The sequence below is a fragment of the Sander vitreus genome, chromosome 14 (assembly GCF_031162955.1).
Source record: "Sander vitreus isolate 19-12246 chromosome 14, sanVit1, whole genome shotgun sequence".
In the NCBI taxonomy this organism is placed as follows: domain Eukaryota; kingdom Metazoa; phylum Chordata; class Actinopteri; order Perciformes; family Percidae; genus Sander; species Sander vitreus.
This window is the reverse complement of record NC_135868.1, coordinates 17,530,735-17,548,535: the sequence shown is the minus strand read 5'-3', so window position 1 is coordinate 17,548,535 and position 17,801 is coordinate 17,530,735. Positions and strand designations below refer to the sequence as shown.

General features: G+C 39.8%; 1 protein-coding gene across 1 annotated transcript in view; it reads right to left on the bottom strand.

Moving 5' to 3' along the window:
• Positions 1 to 2,586: 2,586 nt before the first annotated feature.
• Positions 2,587 to 17,801, bottom strand: part of rapgef5a (Rap guanine nucleotide exchange factor (GEF) 5a) — a 47,412-nt gene continuing 32,197 nt past the window's right edge. Inside the window, exons 12-26 of the mRNA XM_078266965.1 lie at positions 14,836 to 14,914; positions 14,536 to 14,680; positions 12,358 to 12,449; positions 12,200 to 12,230; positions 11,785 to 11,863; positions 11,317 to 11,466; positions 9,533 to 9,630; positions 7,856 to 7,978; positions 7,153 to 7,331; positions 6,968 to 7,058; positions 6,782 to 6,832; positions 6,539 to 6,626; positions 6,345 to 6,409; positions 4,303 to 4,357; positions 2,587 to 3,994 (exon numbers count right to left, since the gene is read on the bottom strand). Of these exons, the coding sequence (XP_078123091.1) occupies positions 3,876 to 3,994; positions 4,303 to 4,357; positions 6,345 to 6,409; positions 6,539 to 6,626; positions 6,782 to 6,832; positions 6,968 to 7,058; positions 7,153 to 7,331; positions 7,856 to 7,978; positions 9,533 to 9,630; positions 11,317 to 11,466; positions 11,785 to 11,863; positions 12,200 to 12,230; positions 12,358 to 12,449; positions 14,536 to 14,680; positions 14,836 to 14,914 (1,445 nt within the window). The 3' untranslated portion in view covers positions 2,587 to 3,875. The remainder of the gene's footprint in view (positions 3,995 to 4,302; positions 4,358 to 6,344; positions 6,410 to 6,538; positions 6,627 to 6,781; positions 6,833 to 6,967; positions 7,059 to 7,152; positions 7,332 to 7,855; positions 7,979 to 9,532; positions 9,631 to 11,316; positions 11,467 to 11,784; positions 11,864 to 12,199; positions 12,231 to 12,357; positions 12,450 to 14,535; positions 14,681 to 14,835; positions 14,915 to 17,801) is intronic.

Sequence of the window (17,801 nt, the reverse complement as noted above, 5' to 3'; positions counted from 1 at the left end):
ACAACATACCAAACATGGGCATATATTTACACATCAACAATATTACAATAGTACAAAACCTTCAATGTGTCCTCTCTTGCATTGTCAACTTTGTGTTTTTTTTGTTTTTACATGCATGCACATACATGGTTTTAAACAAAATTGCTTTAAAAAAAAACAACCTAACTTTACAGTCATGACAACGGCCGATATAACACTAACTACACCTTCTTGTTGGTTTCCTGCTCATTACATCTGACACCAGAGAAAAGAGAGGAGCGTCATCACCCTGACTTGCTCTTTTGCTGCTCTCAAGTGGCCACAAAACATTACAAGTACTTTTACATTCTAGCATTGCAGCTTCAAACCAAAAACATGTTTTCTTCTCAAGAATGCACTTCTGCACTGATGAACCTCTGAACATGGCACATGAACTTTTGTCACCTCAATAATACATAAATAAATGATATTTTACAATAAATAAGTAATACAGCACAAATATTCTGCTCTTTGAACACAATGAGCAGAGGTGTGTTGTGTGTGTGCATCATGTACAGGTTAATAGTAAAAATGACCTAGACAGTAGACCTCTGATTTCTCAGCTCTAACAGTCCAAGAATCGCTGACTTGGTTTCACTAAAAAGCATCTTTAAAATGAGACCATGTAACTTTGAAGAGAAAAAGTAACACTGTGTTCTTATTACAAAAAGCTGAACCCAAGAAAAAAAAGACAAATTGTTGCTCAATTAAAACTCTGAATTGTTGAATGTTATTCCTATAATCTCTAATGGGTTATGACACACACACATATATATATATATATATATATACACACATATATATATATATATACACACATATATACACACACACACACACACACACATACACACACACATATAACTCCCAGAGAAGAACAATCTAAAGACTTAGTGTAACAATTCCTTGAAAATAGACTTCTTTAGTATTTTTACGTCCACATAATATCAAATACATAAATAGCTCAAGTAAAATTTACATTTGAATCAATCAATTTGGGTGATAACAGTTTCCACAAAACTGGCTCTACATTCAGTGTCAGAGCATCTATGCTGTTTGTCCGACAGGTTAGTGCCTTTAAAAGAGCGTTTAATGCACAGACTGTGACTAAAATGCTCATAACACATTATATGTTATACATATGTTTACAATTGAGTCTTCACCCAGAGATCGTCTTTGATATTTTTCTTGTAATAAACCAAATATGTTTTGGGCACTAAAACTTTTTGGGAAATCCCAGTCCTTTCTTGTCTATTTGATTTATGATCTGCAGGAGAAGCAGCTCTGTGCTCTGAAAGGCTTGTGTTAAGATGATGATGAACATTTGTGGCAACATGTTCTACTGCATTGCACTTTAACACCCCATGTTTTTATAAGTTACACTGCAAGACATGCATCGCTACATAACATTTAGGAATCTTGCCTTTGGATGTTTCCTCCTACTCAGCAGAAATTCTCACTATTTTCAGAAATGTTTTACTGGAATGCTTAGCTGTGTATGAACAGATTCAGGGCAAGGACAAAATAACGTAAACAGTAATAAGGTCTGCCAGATTTGATCTTGTGGTTCTACAGGCTGTTTCTTGTCTTAATGTGTGTGTATTGTCATCACTCATAGAATTTCTAAATGATTCCCATCATCCCATACTGCATTTCTTTCCTGGTAAATACAGACTGAAATTAGCAACACGACAGGCTGGTCCCTTAGTGATTTGAATAACAAATAGATGTTTCATGGCCATGTCAACAGAATTTTTTTTGAGCGATGTGCTTGGTTCAGAAAGAATATTTTTTTCCAGCCAATATGTATTTGTAGGGTCATAAGGAGAACCAATGTTAAGAGTGATTAACTGTAATTACTGGGTGAACCAACACTATAAAACTCCTACCAGACAGTATTATGGACTGTGCACATGTGCTTCCATTATTCTGTCCACACCCTGTGTTGGTTTTCACAGCTTACACAAGCCTACTTCTGAATGAAGTGATATTTTCAGTCAGTAAAAAATAATGTCAAAATCTCTTAAAGAACATGATTGTGTTGGATAAAGTTAAAAAAGAAAAGAAAAATAGTTGTGCTATGATGGGGCTGTGCGGTATACCATCACAGACATTGAAATCAGTCAACATAATGTCAGAAAGCATCTCTTCTGATCTGCGTTACATGATCAAGGACCAGACGTCATTCGAGGTCTCATTCAAGGAAATAATGTCTGTGGTAAAAGACACTCATTCCTAAACAAACCAAGAGCTCTACAGTTCATCTATGCTGCAGGACTCAATGTGACATTTGGCACTGATAAATCTATAGGTCCATATTATATACAATGTAAAATTATCTTGTCTATTCACACAAAAAACATCAGAGAAGTGTGCATGAGGAGTGTTTGGCTAAAAGTCAACCAGGACTCTAAAATGGAAACAAGGAGAACTGTTCACTATTTATCAACGTGTTTTTTTTTTGTTTGTTTTTTTAAACTCTTGCATGTTTAGGACAGCTTTAGTGTTTCCAACATTAAAGTCAGTCAATAAAAACCTCTCACAATGCTTCCTTCACATGCCAACGTTAACGTTGAACCATTTGTTACTCACTGGGTCTGCACATTTAAGTTAAAAGACAGAGCCTCAGTGATAAAAAAGGTAAAAGATGTACGTATGTTTAAAGGTGCTCTAAGCGATGGTGGGTGATGTTACTTCTTGTTAACGTTCAAAGTATTGTCAAACAAAACGGAGGATAGCTTGCCCCTCCCTCCTCCTCATCCCGTCCCCTCCCCCTCCTTTCGCGCACTAACACCCCAACCTCCACCCCCAAATCCTTCTTGTCGGTTATTGGCTGGAACATTGTTTATTGTTTCGTGGTGCAGGTTGGTTTGTTTTTGTCGCCGTTTGTGGAACTTGGGCTGTTTACAGAGACCGCGTTTTTTTTACAGTGTGTTCAGAGGACAGGCAGCTCGCAGATAGTGAGATGTTTGCTGTATGCGACAAAAAATGTTGTAGCCTAAAAAACGCGTGACATCACTTAGAGCACCTTGAAGTGGTTTACTGCTTCAGCCCTGGTCGCTGCTTGCATTACATAATAAGCTACCAAACAATAACTGAAAAAACCTCCACATCATACACCTAAATAAGTATGTATGCATATGTATCCTGGATATAGATGCACAACCAAGCAGGTGTGTGATATGCAGATGAAATCATATGAGACCATTGATGGGGCAGATTCTGACCATCATCTTAAACACATCTAACTCCGCTACAGACAGTTTTGTGGTTGTAACTGAAACGATGAAGAGGCTATCAAGTCCTTGTTGACCTTCAGAGGGTAGACAAGACTTGAAAGACGGAAACAAAGGAACATTTCACCTGCTAATAAATAAATAACCAAAAGCTAACCACAAGAACAAAAACAAGGGCATATTCAGTCCAATAGATACTGTACAAACTAATTACAGGCTCCTCTTCTCTCAGTCTCAGTTTGGCAAATCTCAGTTTTGCTGCGCAGAATCTCTTCCTGTAGACAGTTCACAGAGTGTGTATGGACTTAAATCATTTAACCATAAATCCTTTATAAACACATGTTCAGTGTTATAAAGCCCTAAAAAACAGGCAGAGTGCAGCTCTGTGTCTTCATTGGTTTTCTCAGAACACATGGCACCTTATTGTCCACTTGGCACCACTGCTGGTAGTGTGATTTGGTTGCACTGTATGTGCGAGTGTGTGGCATTTTGCTGTACTAACCATCTTCCATGTCACATCATCGTAATTTCCACTGCGCTGTGTCAAGTGTGTTTGTGTGTGTGTCTATTAGGGTACGTGTGTGTGTGTGTGTGTGTGTGTGTGTGTGTGTGTGTGTCTCTTTAAGCACGTGGCTCCAGCTTGTGTGACAGCTCAAAAAGAGTCTGTTGATTGTCGATAATGTGCAGGTAGTGAGCACTCGCCCTCACCTCTGCACTGTCGACCCCGATTACCTCGTTGCCTATCAGACAGACACAAATTATGCACTTTAGAAGCACAGAAGAGTTTTCTCTGCTGGAGAACACACATTTCTACACATTCGGTACAGACAGACTGCATTATGGCTATTTAAAGAGAGTAAAAGAGTGTCTTGTTGCTTAGAAACTGCAAAAGATAAGTGAATGGTACAGGTGCAATCCACTAACTCAGCAGCAGATGGCAGTAGGTTCCTCACAATTAATGGATGCATCAATACTACAATACTACTTATAATTTGTGATGTTAGGATCATTGCATCAACAGGATTCACTCAGAGATGAAAGGACTCACCTGGCTGGTCGCTTTGGCAGTGGCGAATCATTCTCACTGTGTCTGCGATCATATGCTGTCGGTTTAGGAGAAGACATGTTGCATTAGTGCAATACCAAATGGTCAAGATCTAATATTTAGGGGCAGATTTTTCAACTATCAACATAAATAACATCTCCGTACTTTTTTTATTAAAATGAGACAGAGCTACTACTTCAGCTGTCACCAACTGAACCTGGGCCTTATTTATTATGGAATATAACTGTAAACATGCAACAGTTTAACTTTACAAAACAGAGCTTGGTCTCAGTGAATTTCACCTATATAAATAAAGGTTTTCAATCAATCCAACAGTCAGTCAACTTGTTGATCTGTAACAGCATGCAGACTCCTCCATCATTGGTCAATGCCTGCTGCAGCAGTTTTCTACTGTTTGACCTGACAAATTCACCCCAATTAATGTGACTTATGCTTTTTAATGACCAGGGCAGATTAGCTATAAGCAGTCATTTTGTTTTAGTGTATTTCTCCTACTACCACTCACAAGTGATTCTAGTTAAATTTGGTAGTGATGCATTCAAAGTAACGCTATTGAAACAGGTTGAATTATCTCTGATATAGTTTTAATAAAGGCAACAAGGAATTTGAGCAAGGTGGCTGCTGTTAAATGCTCTCTGCAGCGTTACGTGGTTTTTCATTAACACAAATAACACTGATTACTTTACCAGGTGACTGGCTACAGGGCTCTCAAGTGTCACGCATTGAGCGTGACAGTCACTCATTTCGGTCTTTTGTCACGCACTCCCGCCACACATTGTATTTCTCACGCGGAAAAACTATTTTAATATTTTTAATATTTTTTAATAAATAATATATTTAATATGCCGCAGCGCCCAAAATTTCTCTGGCGCGCCGCTCTCACTATGGAACCGGAAGGAATCAAGCGCGTCTCCCCTGGAGTTCTTAGTTGAGCCTGCCACTTATCAGCCAATCAAAAAAAAGAAAGGGGCTACACAATAGCCAATCAGAAAATAACACTATTGTATCTGGGTAAGATTTAACGCAACAACCAATGAAAAAAAAAAAGCATAGAGCAGCGTACAGACACTTCCCTAAACGTTCGCTCATTCAGAGACCAGAGACCCAAACGGGGCTCTGTGTCTGTCAGACGGTGAGATCTACAGAATCAGTAGAGCAATCACGTAATGCACCGCAGACTATGGTGCAGGTAGATTATTTTCTGAAATATACTGACTATTATAACTTTATTTTTCTCAAAATATCACGACTCCTCCAAATCTCAGAGAACACACAAAGTTGAATGTGCACAAAGTTTTGAACATGAGCAGAAATCTTGCTCAAACTTAACAATATTACAATCCAGGGGTTTATTAATAAATTAAAATGAATTAATGTATAATTGAGGTGAATAATTGTCATATGCACATTTAAGGAGGTTACTTCCTCAACAAAAGATGCAAAAGAGGAGGGAGGAGTAAATGATGCCTAGGCGACGTGTGTGGTGACTCAGATATAATTAGAAAAGTCGATCTACAGGAGAATAGTTGAAAGCAATGCAGAATGCCTGACAGCCTTATTGCAATATATTCCATTATGTTTTTATATTTGGATTGTAATCTGTTTCCCTTTACATAAAGATATTTCCAGCATAAATTGATTCAGAACTGCCACACCAAAACAAAAACGCATGTGCGTTAACCTGCAGCCCCCTGGCGTTATGGCATGCCAGAGTCCCCGCCTTTTGCCTGTGGCTACATAATACACCTGTTGGTTAGGACTGCTCCTTGCATGGTAGCTCCCTGCCCTCCGTGTTGTGGATGGGTGAATGAGAGGCAAATTCTAAAAGAGCACTATATATAAAGGACTGCATTTACTAGTTATGAGATCAATTAACCACCTGTTGATGCATCTTGTCTTGTTATAAATGTAGTTACTAAACGACAATTTAAACAATCACCTCACCCATTTAATATGTGGCCTTTGCTGTGTGTCATTTTAAAACCCAAACTCAAACACTGAAGGACAAAAATAACTCAACTCACCAGCTTCTCAAAGTTGACCAGGTTGTCATGGAAGGTCTTATTTCCCTCGTGGATGAAGGTGATATCTAAGCAGCAGAGCAGAGGACAAGTGTATTATTATATCATTCACCAAAAACAATAGTGTGTGTGTGTGTGTGTGTGTGTGTGTGTGTGTGTGTGTGTGTGTGTGCATGTGGAGGGGTTAGAGATGATACCTTTTAGGAGGAGAGGCATGAAAGGGATCTTGGGAGGCTTCATCTTCTTAAAGGCTTCCCTATAGGCTTTGTGGTTGAGAGATGGATCCTGAAGAAAGATGGAGGGAGGATGAAGAAAGCGATAAAACAGAGTGAACGTACAGGATTGGAAAAAGAGAAGATAGTTTAAGATTTAAGATTTGATTATCAAATCAAAAGAGGATAGTTCAAGCTCTGCATCTATCTCTGCTGAGTAAGTCTCACCGTAATGAGCTCCAACTCTGAGAAAAGCTTCTTGAACTTCCCTGGACATTTCTGAAAGGAACGGTTTGGTCAGAATTTGATTTAAAATACAAAGTCATGTGTGTGTGTGTGTGTGTGTATGTATATATATATACACACACACACACACACACACACACACACACACACACACACACACACACTTACCTCCCAGGTTTGGTTGAGTCGGCTGACAGCAGCCGTGTTAAGACCCATGATGATGGCAAATGCAGAGTTCAAATTCCTTTGGGCTTTACAACTACAAATACACATAAATAGTAAGTAAGTAAAACATATATAGCATGGTGCATAGGAATCTTGATGGTCTTGATACATGCACTGTGTGTTCTTACTGAGCTGCGATCTTGATGAACTTCTTGAGCAGCTGTACTCTCTTGTTGAGCGATACACACATGAGCACCTCAGACATGACCCACTGCTGGACCTCGTTACAGCGCTGGAGCAGGACAGAGAGCGCCGCCGTGTGGCCCGTACCAGGAGCACGGCTGAGGGTGTAGTACACCAGCTCCTGCTGCATGTGGAGGAAGGGAGAGTGTGAGTGAAAGACATCAAGCTTTTTAGAAAAATGCCCCAAATTACGCAGTCCCATTTTTAAGAGCCCAATGTGACATCTTGGATTTTATATGATTAATAATTATATTAAACAGAGCTAAGCAGCAAATGCTCACATTTGAGAATAGGAAAAATATTATATTATATTATATATATATATATATATATATATATATATATATATATATATTATATATATATATATATATCCTAAAGATACATTGACGTCCACATAACAGTGTAAGATGCTGTGTCTTCATCTGTGCTATGTTTCAGCATGTCCACAACAAATATGCAGCTCTTACTGACAGCTGCAAGAAGACTTTCTGTTCTCATGATCCAGCAAGTCTTATAGAACATTTGCATCCTTAATGCTTATGTACCAGCAATCTCTGTCATGAATATGAATTTATTATAAACTATTGTGCACACACCACATGCATACATTTGATTGTGAGTGAGTGTGTGTGTGTGTGTGTGTACCTCGTGGATGGATTTGAAGAGGCTCCAGTCCAGGTGTGTAAGAGCAGCTGCCACATCCCAGGTGTTAATACCCAAGAGTCGCACCGGCCTCCTGCTTAGCTCAGCACTGTCCGTTAAAGGAGGCTGCACACACAAAGGAAAGTTAAATTGGTAGAGGTAAGAAAGATGTAGAAAATACGATGTATACACAAAAATACTGTACACCCCGTACGTACACACAGGTGCTGCCTAGCTACAGGAATAGGGCTATCTCTAAATAAGCTCAACAATATCTCACCTTCATAATAAGTAATGTACAGAACAATGAGGCTGTGGGGGGATTCAAACACAACATTCAAAAGAAACAATATAGCACAGAGCTATTTGATCTCCTGCCTAAAAGCAGAACTGAAAGCTGAGAGGGGAGTGGTGATTCCTACAAAACAACTGTTCTGTCCAGTTCTGGTTACAGGAGCCTGACAATTGACATTAATTTAGCAGACAATTTCCTAAATAAATCTAAATATGACATGCCTACCAGCCTACTAGTAGGACAGTAGATTACATTAAATTTGTCTAAGGGCGTTTTCACACCTAAAAGTCCAGACCAAGGTCTGAACCAAGGTTTATGTTTTTGTTGTTATTGTATACATTTGATCTGGTAAGTTTTGGTTTCACACTGCAAGCACACTAAAGATCTTTACGTGACAAAACAACGTCCTGCCGTCATCACATATGTGAGCTGCGTCTCCAGATACTTATAATTGATTGGTTTGTAGATGGGCTTCCCCGTCCTCTCGTATTCTCTCTCTGTGTCGGAGTTTTTTTCAACTGACTGCTGCTCTCCCCTACTGCCACTTTTTGTTTTGTTGTGATGTTGAGAAGCAAGACACGGGAACTTTCTTTGTGGAGCATTTATTTAGAGACAAACGGAAACCTTCACTGTACATTTACGAGGCCTACCACTTAACAAGTAAACTGCTGATTTATATTCTGCTCTGATAGCCGACAGTTGTCTGCACACTCTCTCTCACGTAGGCTACAAACTAAGCACTGAGCTGTTCCTTAAAAGGAGCTTCCCCGGTCTTATAACACCAAGATAGTCCAAAGTCCGGACCAAATGAGGTAGGTGTGAAAACGCCCTAATTTAGAGGATCTACTGATTTTTTAATGACAGGCTGCTTAATATACCTTTCCAACAAGAAACCAAAATCCCTAGAACTGCAGTTTGTGAACTTATTTAAGAACTGAAGATCCACTATGAAAAACATGGCATTACTAACCCTAACCCCAGAACACTTTGCCCTGATACAGCACTTTCCAATCCTGTTGTCATGGTTTGGCAACAACAAAATAATTGCGACTCACACCTTTTCTCTCCTATTGAGTCAGAGTTAATAACAATAACCTGGCCTAAGTCTTTCCGGCTTGTTTGTAATTCTTGACTCATTGTAACACTATAAAGATGTCAGTTGGGGATTTAGAATATGTATTTCCATGCCTGATTTATCCAGAAGATGGTATAGAGGCAATGAATAATAACAGAGGATATCAGAATGCCCAAATAATCACATATTTAAGAGGTCGTGGATTGCTTTAACCTGCAAATTGCATCTTAAGCCTTGATAAATCCTTATGAAAAATTGAGATTTAAAGTTACAGAAGGACAGAAACACAAACAGAACAGTATTTACATACCAGAATCTCAGTGAGGTCCCTGCGACAGACTACAAGCTTTCCTTGTGGGGTCATAGACTCTGAATACACACAGTCACTGGACTGTAACACCCTTCGCTCTGCAGAGACAAATACATACAGAGAAGCAGAGAGAGATGATGAAAACAATTTAGAGCCAAGAGTGTAGAACAATGATTCCCAAACAGAGGTACTTGTACCCCAGTGTGTACCTTTGCAGTTGCCGAGGGGTACGTGAAAGGATTGTGGAGTAGCTCAACTACATAAAAAAAGCTAAGTAATAGATAAATGATTAATATAGATGGCTAAAAGTAACGAATAAACGGTTGAAATAGTTAACGTAATGAATAAACACTTTTAGTACAAATAGTACTAAAAGTACTGGATAAATATTATATAAATTATAAATAATATTAATATAGATAGCTTATTGTAATGGTTAAAATAGGTGAAGGTAAATTACAAATGGTTGTAATAGCTCGAGGTAATGGGATAAATGAGATAAATGGTTAAAATTAGTTAAAGGTCCAATATCTAATATATTTACTGTAATAAATCCAAAAAATTACCCCAATGCGTCGTCAGATATTAAGGAAACATGCTAAGTTGAAATACTATCTTTTCTGACAACAATGCTAATGCCAGTATTTTCTCCTTTTGAAATTTCCGTTCCGTGACGGAATTTCTGTTTGTGTTTTGGCCTGTGTGTTGTTATCAACTGCCTAGTTTGACAGCCAGGCCGGGTTGCCAGATATACCCGTAAAAAAACACAAACCCAGCGCGCTACAGCTGTAACATTATTACAGCCATGAAAGCAGCAAACAAACAAACGAACGGCATCAACAGAGATAGAATCTACCCGACCCCCCCCCAAAAAAAACGGCATGTTTCTAACAGTTGCTTGACCAGAGACATAACAAACCCTGGGTAAATATTGGAGATGTATTTGAAAGATGGAGACAGCTTAGAGCCCAAAAGGACGCAGAGTTGACCAATTTCCTCCTGAACAGGTAAGCATTAGCTTCAGACTAATTTATCACGGCTAAAAGGGACGGGCATTTTATGTCATTTCAACATTCGTGTAGCTACTCACATTGAATTATATAGCTAGAGTTCCCGAGTTGGTTACTCGCAAAAACCAATTGAGACACAGCCAGTAAAGTGATCCCGACTGGTCCTGGCCAACGGCGCCATGCTAACCCTGCTAACGTTACCAGAGGACCAGGCAAGCCCACGGCTGTTTACAACGTTTAGGCTGTGACAGTTATTATTTACAGAGTTATTTTGAGCCAAGAGTGGGGGTGTGTAAATAGGGAAGAGAGGACCATGAGTTTGCAGTGTGTTTAGTGATTGTTGCAGTAATTCTAAGCCAATAAAGTGTGTTCAGTCGGACGGAAGGGGGGGGGGACTGTCAATATAGCCAGCATCTAACGTTAGCTACCCCGCTGTGCTGTGGAGTAATGTCTGGCTATGAGACAAGCGTCTAGCAACATTGTTGTGGATGCTCCTTCAGTGCGCTTTGGAGGAGGGTCTGGCAAAGCGAGACTATGGATGCTCCAGTCTCAGCCTGGCAACCTCCGTGAACTTCGAGTCTGGGGAGAAGGGGGCGGGGGAGACGACACTCTCCAGTATTTTGAATGTGTACTGCAGTAACTATTTTAAACACTAGCTGTCAGTATTACATATTGCACCTTTAAAATTAATCCATAAATGGTTGAAAAGATCCAGTTCCTGCCACCAAACTGCACTAAACATGGTCATGCATTTCTTTGTGTGTTTGTGTGTACCTCCAGTTTGCGACGCCACAGCGAGCACCATGTCCTCTTCTGCTCTGTCCATCTTCAGACCCACAATCCTTAGCAGCTCATGGGCCTCCAGTGAGGGATGTGTGTGGACACTCAGGTAGGAGTCAGCGCTCACGTACACGCAACAAATAACTGGAAGATATATAGAAAGTGTTCATAGAACAGTAAATGTAAATATATTGTGAATGTGCTTTTGTAACATGGTAAATGGCTAAAACAAAAATACTGAAATACTTTAAAATCATAATAAAGCAGATGCAGAAAAAATCTCAAGTATTTACGGAGAGAGAGAGAGACTTGAGTTAATTTTTGTAAAATATAAACACTAAGCAATTTGCATGTGCACTTTGAAATTAAAACTCACAGACTTTCATTATGCATAATTGTATACAGTCGCTGGGTAGTGTGTTGTGTTTTATGTATGTGCATGTGTTTGTGTCTGTTACTCACTGTCTCTAGTATCAGTCGGTGGACTTCGTAGTGGCAAACAGTTTTCCTTTAAACTCAACTGTTGATGCATTTGTTTACTCTGACAGAGAGAGAGCAGAAGAAACATCTATTATACTCTATTTATACTTTACTGATCATAGTGATGCACTGACAACATCTGTATTAACACCCATACAGCTCAGATTTAAATATTACAGTTGAACCTCTATGGGCTTAAGTGACTGAAATACTTATTTCTATTATTAAGTCCTGGAATTGATACTCAACATTCTGTAGGCTGACACAATCAGGAACTTAAGTTACGGTAGAGCTGCAGATTTGAAGCCATATCAGTTAAATGTAGCTTACAGTGACAATCAGCATGGGTGTACTAAGTATTCCCTGTCATCCACCTCCCCGCCCCTCTCTGGCTTACCTTTTGGTTTGGAGGGCAGTCATCCACAGTGCTACAGGAATGAAACAAGCACAACAGTGAGGAGGGATTCAGGTAGGCATGGGAAAAAACATGTGAGTGATGGGTAGTCATATTTAATACAAAGAACAAAGTTCTTGTGCAGAGACAAACACACTTACTGTCTGCGACGCAGAAGTTTCTGGAACTCCTTAAGGTCTTTCTCCAGCGTGGGGAACTCATATAAATCTTCTAAAACACACCTGTACAGAGTCTAACAGAGAGCGGAAAACAATCATGTTAACACTTTAAATGTTCTCAGACTTTGGCTCCGCTGTGCACCAGGCTCAGTCTCTAAGCATCATTGTACACTGGCTCCATATCAAACAGATATCTGACTAGCTGTCTGTTACAGAGAGCATATAAATCTTAAAGAATATAAAGAGGGCATGTCAATTATTTAACGGTCCCATGGCATTAAAATTTCACTTTATGAGGTTTTTTAACATTAATATGCGTTCCCCCAGACTGCCTACGGTCCCCCAGTGGCTAGAAATGGCGATAGGTGTAAACCGAGCCCTGGGTATTCTGCTCTGCCTTTGAGAAAATGAAAGCTCAGATGAGCCGATCTGGAATCTTGCTCCTTATGAGGTCATAAGGAGGAAGGTTACTTCCCCTTTCTCTGCTTTGCCCGCCCAGAGAATTTGGCCCACCCATGAGAAAGAGAGAGACATCATGGCTTTCAAACGAGCAAAGTGGCAGTTGGTTAAGGCCACACCCCCACCCTCCACCTCTTCCTCAATAGCTACAGACACAGAAATGGCACATACTAAGGAAAGCTCATTGTGGGACTGGCTCTAGTGGCTGTAATTCTGCACCAAGGCTGAATTTCGGGAAAGAGACTTCAGATACAGTATTAGGGGACCACTAAGGTCTATATAAGAGCATTCAAAGAGCACCATGTCATGGGATATTTAAAGGGTTAGGTCACCCAAATCATTTTTCAATGCTTTGAGCATCGTAAATTACATTTCTTTGATCTTAATTCTTAGTAGTGGGGTGGATGAATAAATCACACGGCACAAAATGTGTATTGATGATGGAGGTGAATGGGAAAAATGCGTTTTGTTTTTTGTAATTTAGATTTGGCAACCTTTTAACCAGGCTATGGAAAGTAAGCCAAAAATATCAATTTCATACAGTGGTAAAAACTACTTCCCATAAACATTTAGGTTATGACATACAACTGAGGTTAATAAGGATGATTTAAACCAACAAAATAACATGACATTAACATTACAATCTGTGCAGCTCATTTACTTAGAACCATCAAGGGTAAATTATGCTGCGTAGGTAGATTACAATAAAGAAACATCAGACAAATTTTGTACCTTGTACTTTAATGGGTGACTAGGCATGCTCAGTGCCTGTGTGTGTTCATGGCAGAGAATAAGTAAGTAGCATGAAAGCTCCAGAGGCAGTAACAGCAACAACTTGCAAGGATACACACACACACACGTCGCCAAACACCTGCTTATCGCTGTCATTGACCCACCGTAGCCTCCCATCCCAATTCCCCTCTCATTCCTCTGTTACTAGGCAACTATCACCTGGGTTACGCACTCCATATGAGATTATACCCATGCCAACCCTCGCACTTTGGATTCCATGGCAACCCGGCACAGAGCAATGGAGCCGCCAGGTTATGGAGGGACAAGTGATTGGTGTGCATGTGCACTTTTTGTGGGTGAGCGTGTGGACGAGTACATGTTTGATCGTGTCGTGTGTGTATTTGTTTCTTTTTCAGAGTCACGGGGATTCAAAACCAATTCAGCGGACCATGTGAAAATATAGCAGGAACACAGTGGATACAAGCAGCATTTGTCAAGAGAAATGTGACACTAAGAATCTGTCTGTGTGTCTCTTCAAAGTCCATGATGTACTGTGTAGATATTGTATTTTGTACACACGTGTTGGAATAATTAAATACATTTGATAACATCAAATACATTTGATAACAGTGTTAGTCTATAAAAGAAAAACATACAGCCACTTATTATGCGTATACCCCTCATTCGTCATATGATACACCATGAAATGAAAACCATTAGCTTGCTTCGTCAGAGGGATGAGATAAAAACAACAAGGTTCCCATGTGGGAGATAGCTGGAACAGTTCAGTTTAACAGGAGATGCAGCAAAAAAAGAGAGACAATTGAACATGAATGAAGCTTCTTATGTTCTTTAGTGACATGTTAAAGGACACCAGAGGATCAAACTCATTAAATCGTTCAAATAAAAGACAGATTGAGAAAAAAGAAACAAAACAAATGGCGGTGATGAAGGTGAGTCGGGTCGTACCTTCATGAAGCTCCTGATGTGCTCCTCTTCCTTCAGGAAGTCCTTGTAAAGCCTGCTCCAATGAGAGACCAGCTGCAGTACCTTACGCTTCCTGAAGAGGGCGTCTTTGCCCTCCTCCTGGACTCTGCAGCGGGCGCTGCTATAGGTAAAAGAGCGGGTCAAGGAGACAAAGAAGAACAGTGTGGAAGCTGAAAGGATTTTTGTGTGTGTGTGTGTGTGTGTGTGTGTGTGTGTGTGTGTGTGTGTGTGTGTGTGTGATTATGTGAGTGATTATGTGAGTGTCTTTGCTAGTAAGGATATTGTCCCAGCAGAGCCTGACAGAGGTCATTGGTGGACATGAACACCTGGTAGGTCACCAGGAAGTCATCCAGCAGCATTTCTGGAAGACAGGAAACACATCATCAGTCACTTTCAAGGCCATCACCAGGCAAAATGGTCCAAGTGAAGTTTTTAACTTTTATTTCAGGAATTAAGATGTGAAAAGTGACATGAAAGTTCTTTTAGTTTCTCCCTTTGTCCCTCCCTTCACCTCCAATTCCCTCAGTCTACATTATACTAATGAATGGTGTCCTCTGTGTCAGCCACATAAGAAAAAGACTTTAACCCCTTCAATTCAAGAATGATCCTTTCCCCTTTTATTTGTTTAGCATTAAAATAAATCATTTTATCTCAACAATGGAACAAATAAATATTTGTAAGGGACTGCCAATGGACAGTGTTAGCATCTAGCTGGTGAACATAGTGGAGCATTTAGCAGCTAAAGAGACATATACTGGACTTAGATCCATCAGGTGGCCAGAAACACTACTAATAATGAATGCTAACGTTGCTCTGTGTCTGTTGGATTTGTAAATAATAGGGATGTCAAGCGTTTCATCACGATTAATAGCATGATTGTCCATAGTTAACTCACGATTAAAAATACATTTTCTTATGTTCTAAATGAACTTTAAAAAGGATATTTTTAATGCAAGTTTCTTTCCAAGATTGTAATGCTCTTAACATGGGAGTGAACAAATATGCTTGCTTTATGCAAATGTTTAATAGTATTGCACTAATCCAAAACAATGACAAATAATATTACTTGGTAATATTAACAAAATGTAATGTCCCACTTTACACCTGTAAAGGTTAACTCCGTTGCAAACTATCCAGCATGGCCTGCCTTTGGTGAGGAGGAGGAGGGTCCTCCGGTGGTAACTCAATTTACATCGACAGGACATACAAATAACTTGTCGAGATATTTAAAGGGTGCTTGCAACTGTCAATCAAATATTTTCCAACTACAACCACACAGTCCATCTGAGTCTTTTAGCATTTAAGTTCTAATAAATTATGCCTAAAGAGGCTTTCTCCCCAAATATTAGCTTTGATTGTTGCTTAATTTGTCAGGACATTTGAAACCAGGCTTCAAGAAAAAGCTAAGAAAACATTTCTTTCTCTTGGTTCATATTCAAAACTACTTCAAAAACTAAAGAAATTCATAAGAGCAGAGCAAGCTAATGTGCAAGTGAGATGGCAAGAGTGTGTGTCCTTGTGTGTGTGTGTGTGTGTGTGTGTGTGTGTGTGTGTGTGTGTGTGACTCAGCAGGTGTTCAATGGGTAAGAACTGAATATAAACAGCCCTCGTGGCAGATGGGTAATGAGCCATTGTTGGTGGTATGAGGGAGATTTGATGTGTGTGCATGTGTGTGTGGTGTCAAACTCTTTCCCTGGGAGAATTTGTGACCAAAATATGGCTCTGTCGGGCCAAGAGCAAAGAAATCAATTATAGAAGACTGAGTAAAGACTGCAGCATCAATATTTGATCAACTGTCTTCGCTTTAGAAATAAAAATACAACTTTTCTCAAGAAATATTTTTAGGCAGCTCTGACTGGGCTTATCACTTTTTTGAAACCCCTGTTGACTTCACTTTCTGCAGAGCTCCTTCCTGACTAGCTATCCATTTTTTCCTTCCTTTTATTTCCCTCTTTCTTACTCTCGCCATCCCAAACTCTCCTCGTCCGCCCCCCTTCCCTACACCCCCATTTTTCATTTCCTCCTGCTACTACTCCCCTCCTACGCCCTCTCTCAGCTCTCTGTGATGATAAATATCCATTTTCATCTTCAACATATGCCCTCTGTGTTTGCCCACTGGCACGCACAAAGTCAAACACACACACTCATAGACGCAGCAGTACACACGCACACACAGCCCCCTAATGAATAACTCATTCAGTTCCGACCTTGGGGACTTTATCTCTTGTGAGAAAGGAAAAAGAGAGAAAATGTGTGTGTGTGTTGAACTAATCGCAATAATCTGCTGCTGTTTTTTGTTGTGCGTGTTTTTTCTACGTGTACGTGGGGAGGGGTGGTTGGGCCAATCGCTCTCTCTCTGTGGAAGCGTGTTCCAGCCTGTTCAACATGCTGCACAGCTAAGCCCTTTAAAACGGCCCACTGATGCTTAACACCACCCCAGAGGGCCTATACACACGCGCACGCACGCGCACACACACACAGCGCACATAGACCGAAAGATAGACATACAGATACAGAGACAAAGACAGCCAAACATGCACATGCACTCTTGATCTGCATCCCTGCTTCTGCCTACTAAGGAAAAAAAACTTTTCTTTCTTCAGTGAATAAATATCAGGCGGTCCTCCTACACAAAGAACATCTTAGTTCTCTCTCTCCCTCTTGTTTTGTTCGCTTCCTGCATTTCAGTGAGATGGCTGCGTGTGGACTGCTGGGAACTGGTGGTGCTAAGGAATTGATACATAAAGACGCCTTGTCTTAAAACGGTGCGAACACGCAAGAGCTGGGTTTTTTTTATAAAATACAGATTAGGAGCCAGATGTCTCTTTGTGATAAAAGTATTACTTTACTGGACCTGGGCTCCATATTGATACTGAATTTAATTTATTTTCATCCTGTGGACAAAGATCCATTGACTACGACGAGAAATCTGTCTTTCTTTTCTGTTTAACTGTGTGCAGGAACGATTATCTTACTTTAACAGCATGACAAGGAAAAAAACCTAAACCAACTCACATCAAAATTACTTTCAAATTATTCCAAAACCAATAGTTTATTATTCAACTAGTCAACTGAAATAAAATGAAAAAAATAGACAATATTACTAATATTTAACATACTAAATGATTAACTGATTATGTGCAAAAATATTTAATCAAAATGAAAATGATTAGTTGCAGCCCTACTTTCAATGTGGTCTATGTGCTAACTCGCTGCTATAAGACAAATGACAAAACGTTTCTTGTGGT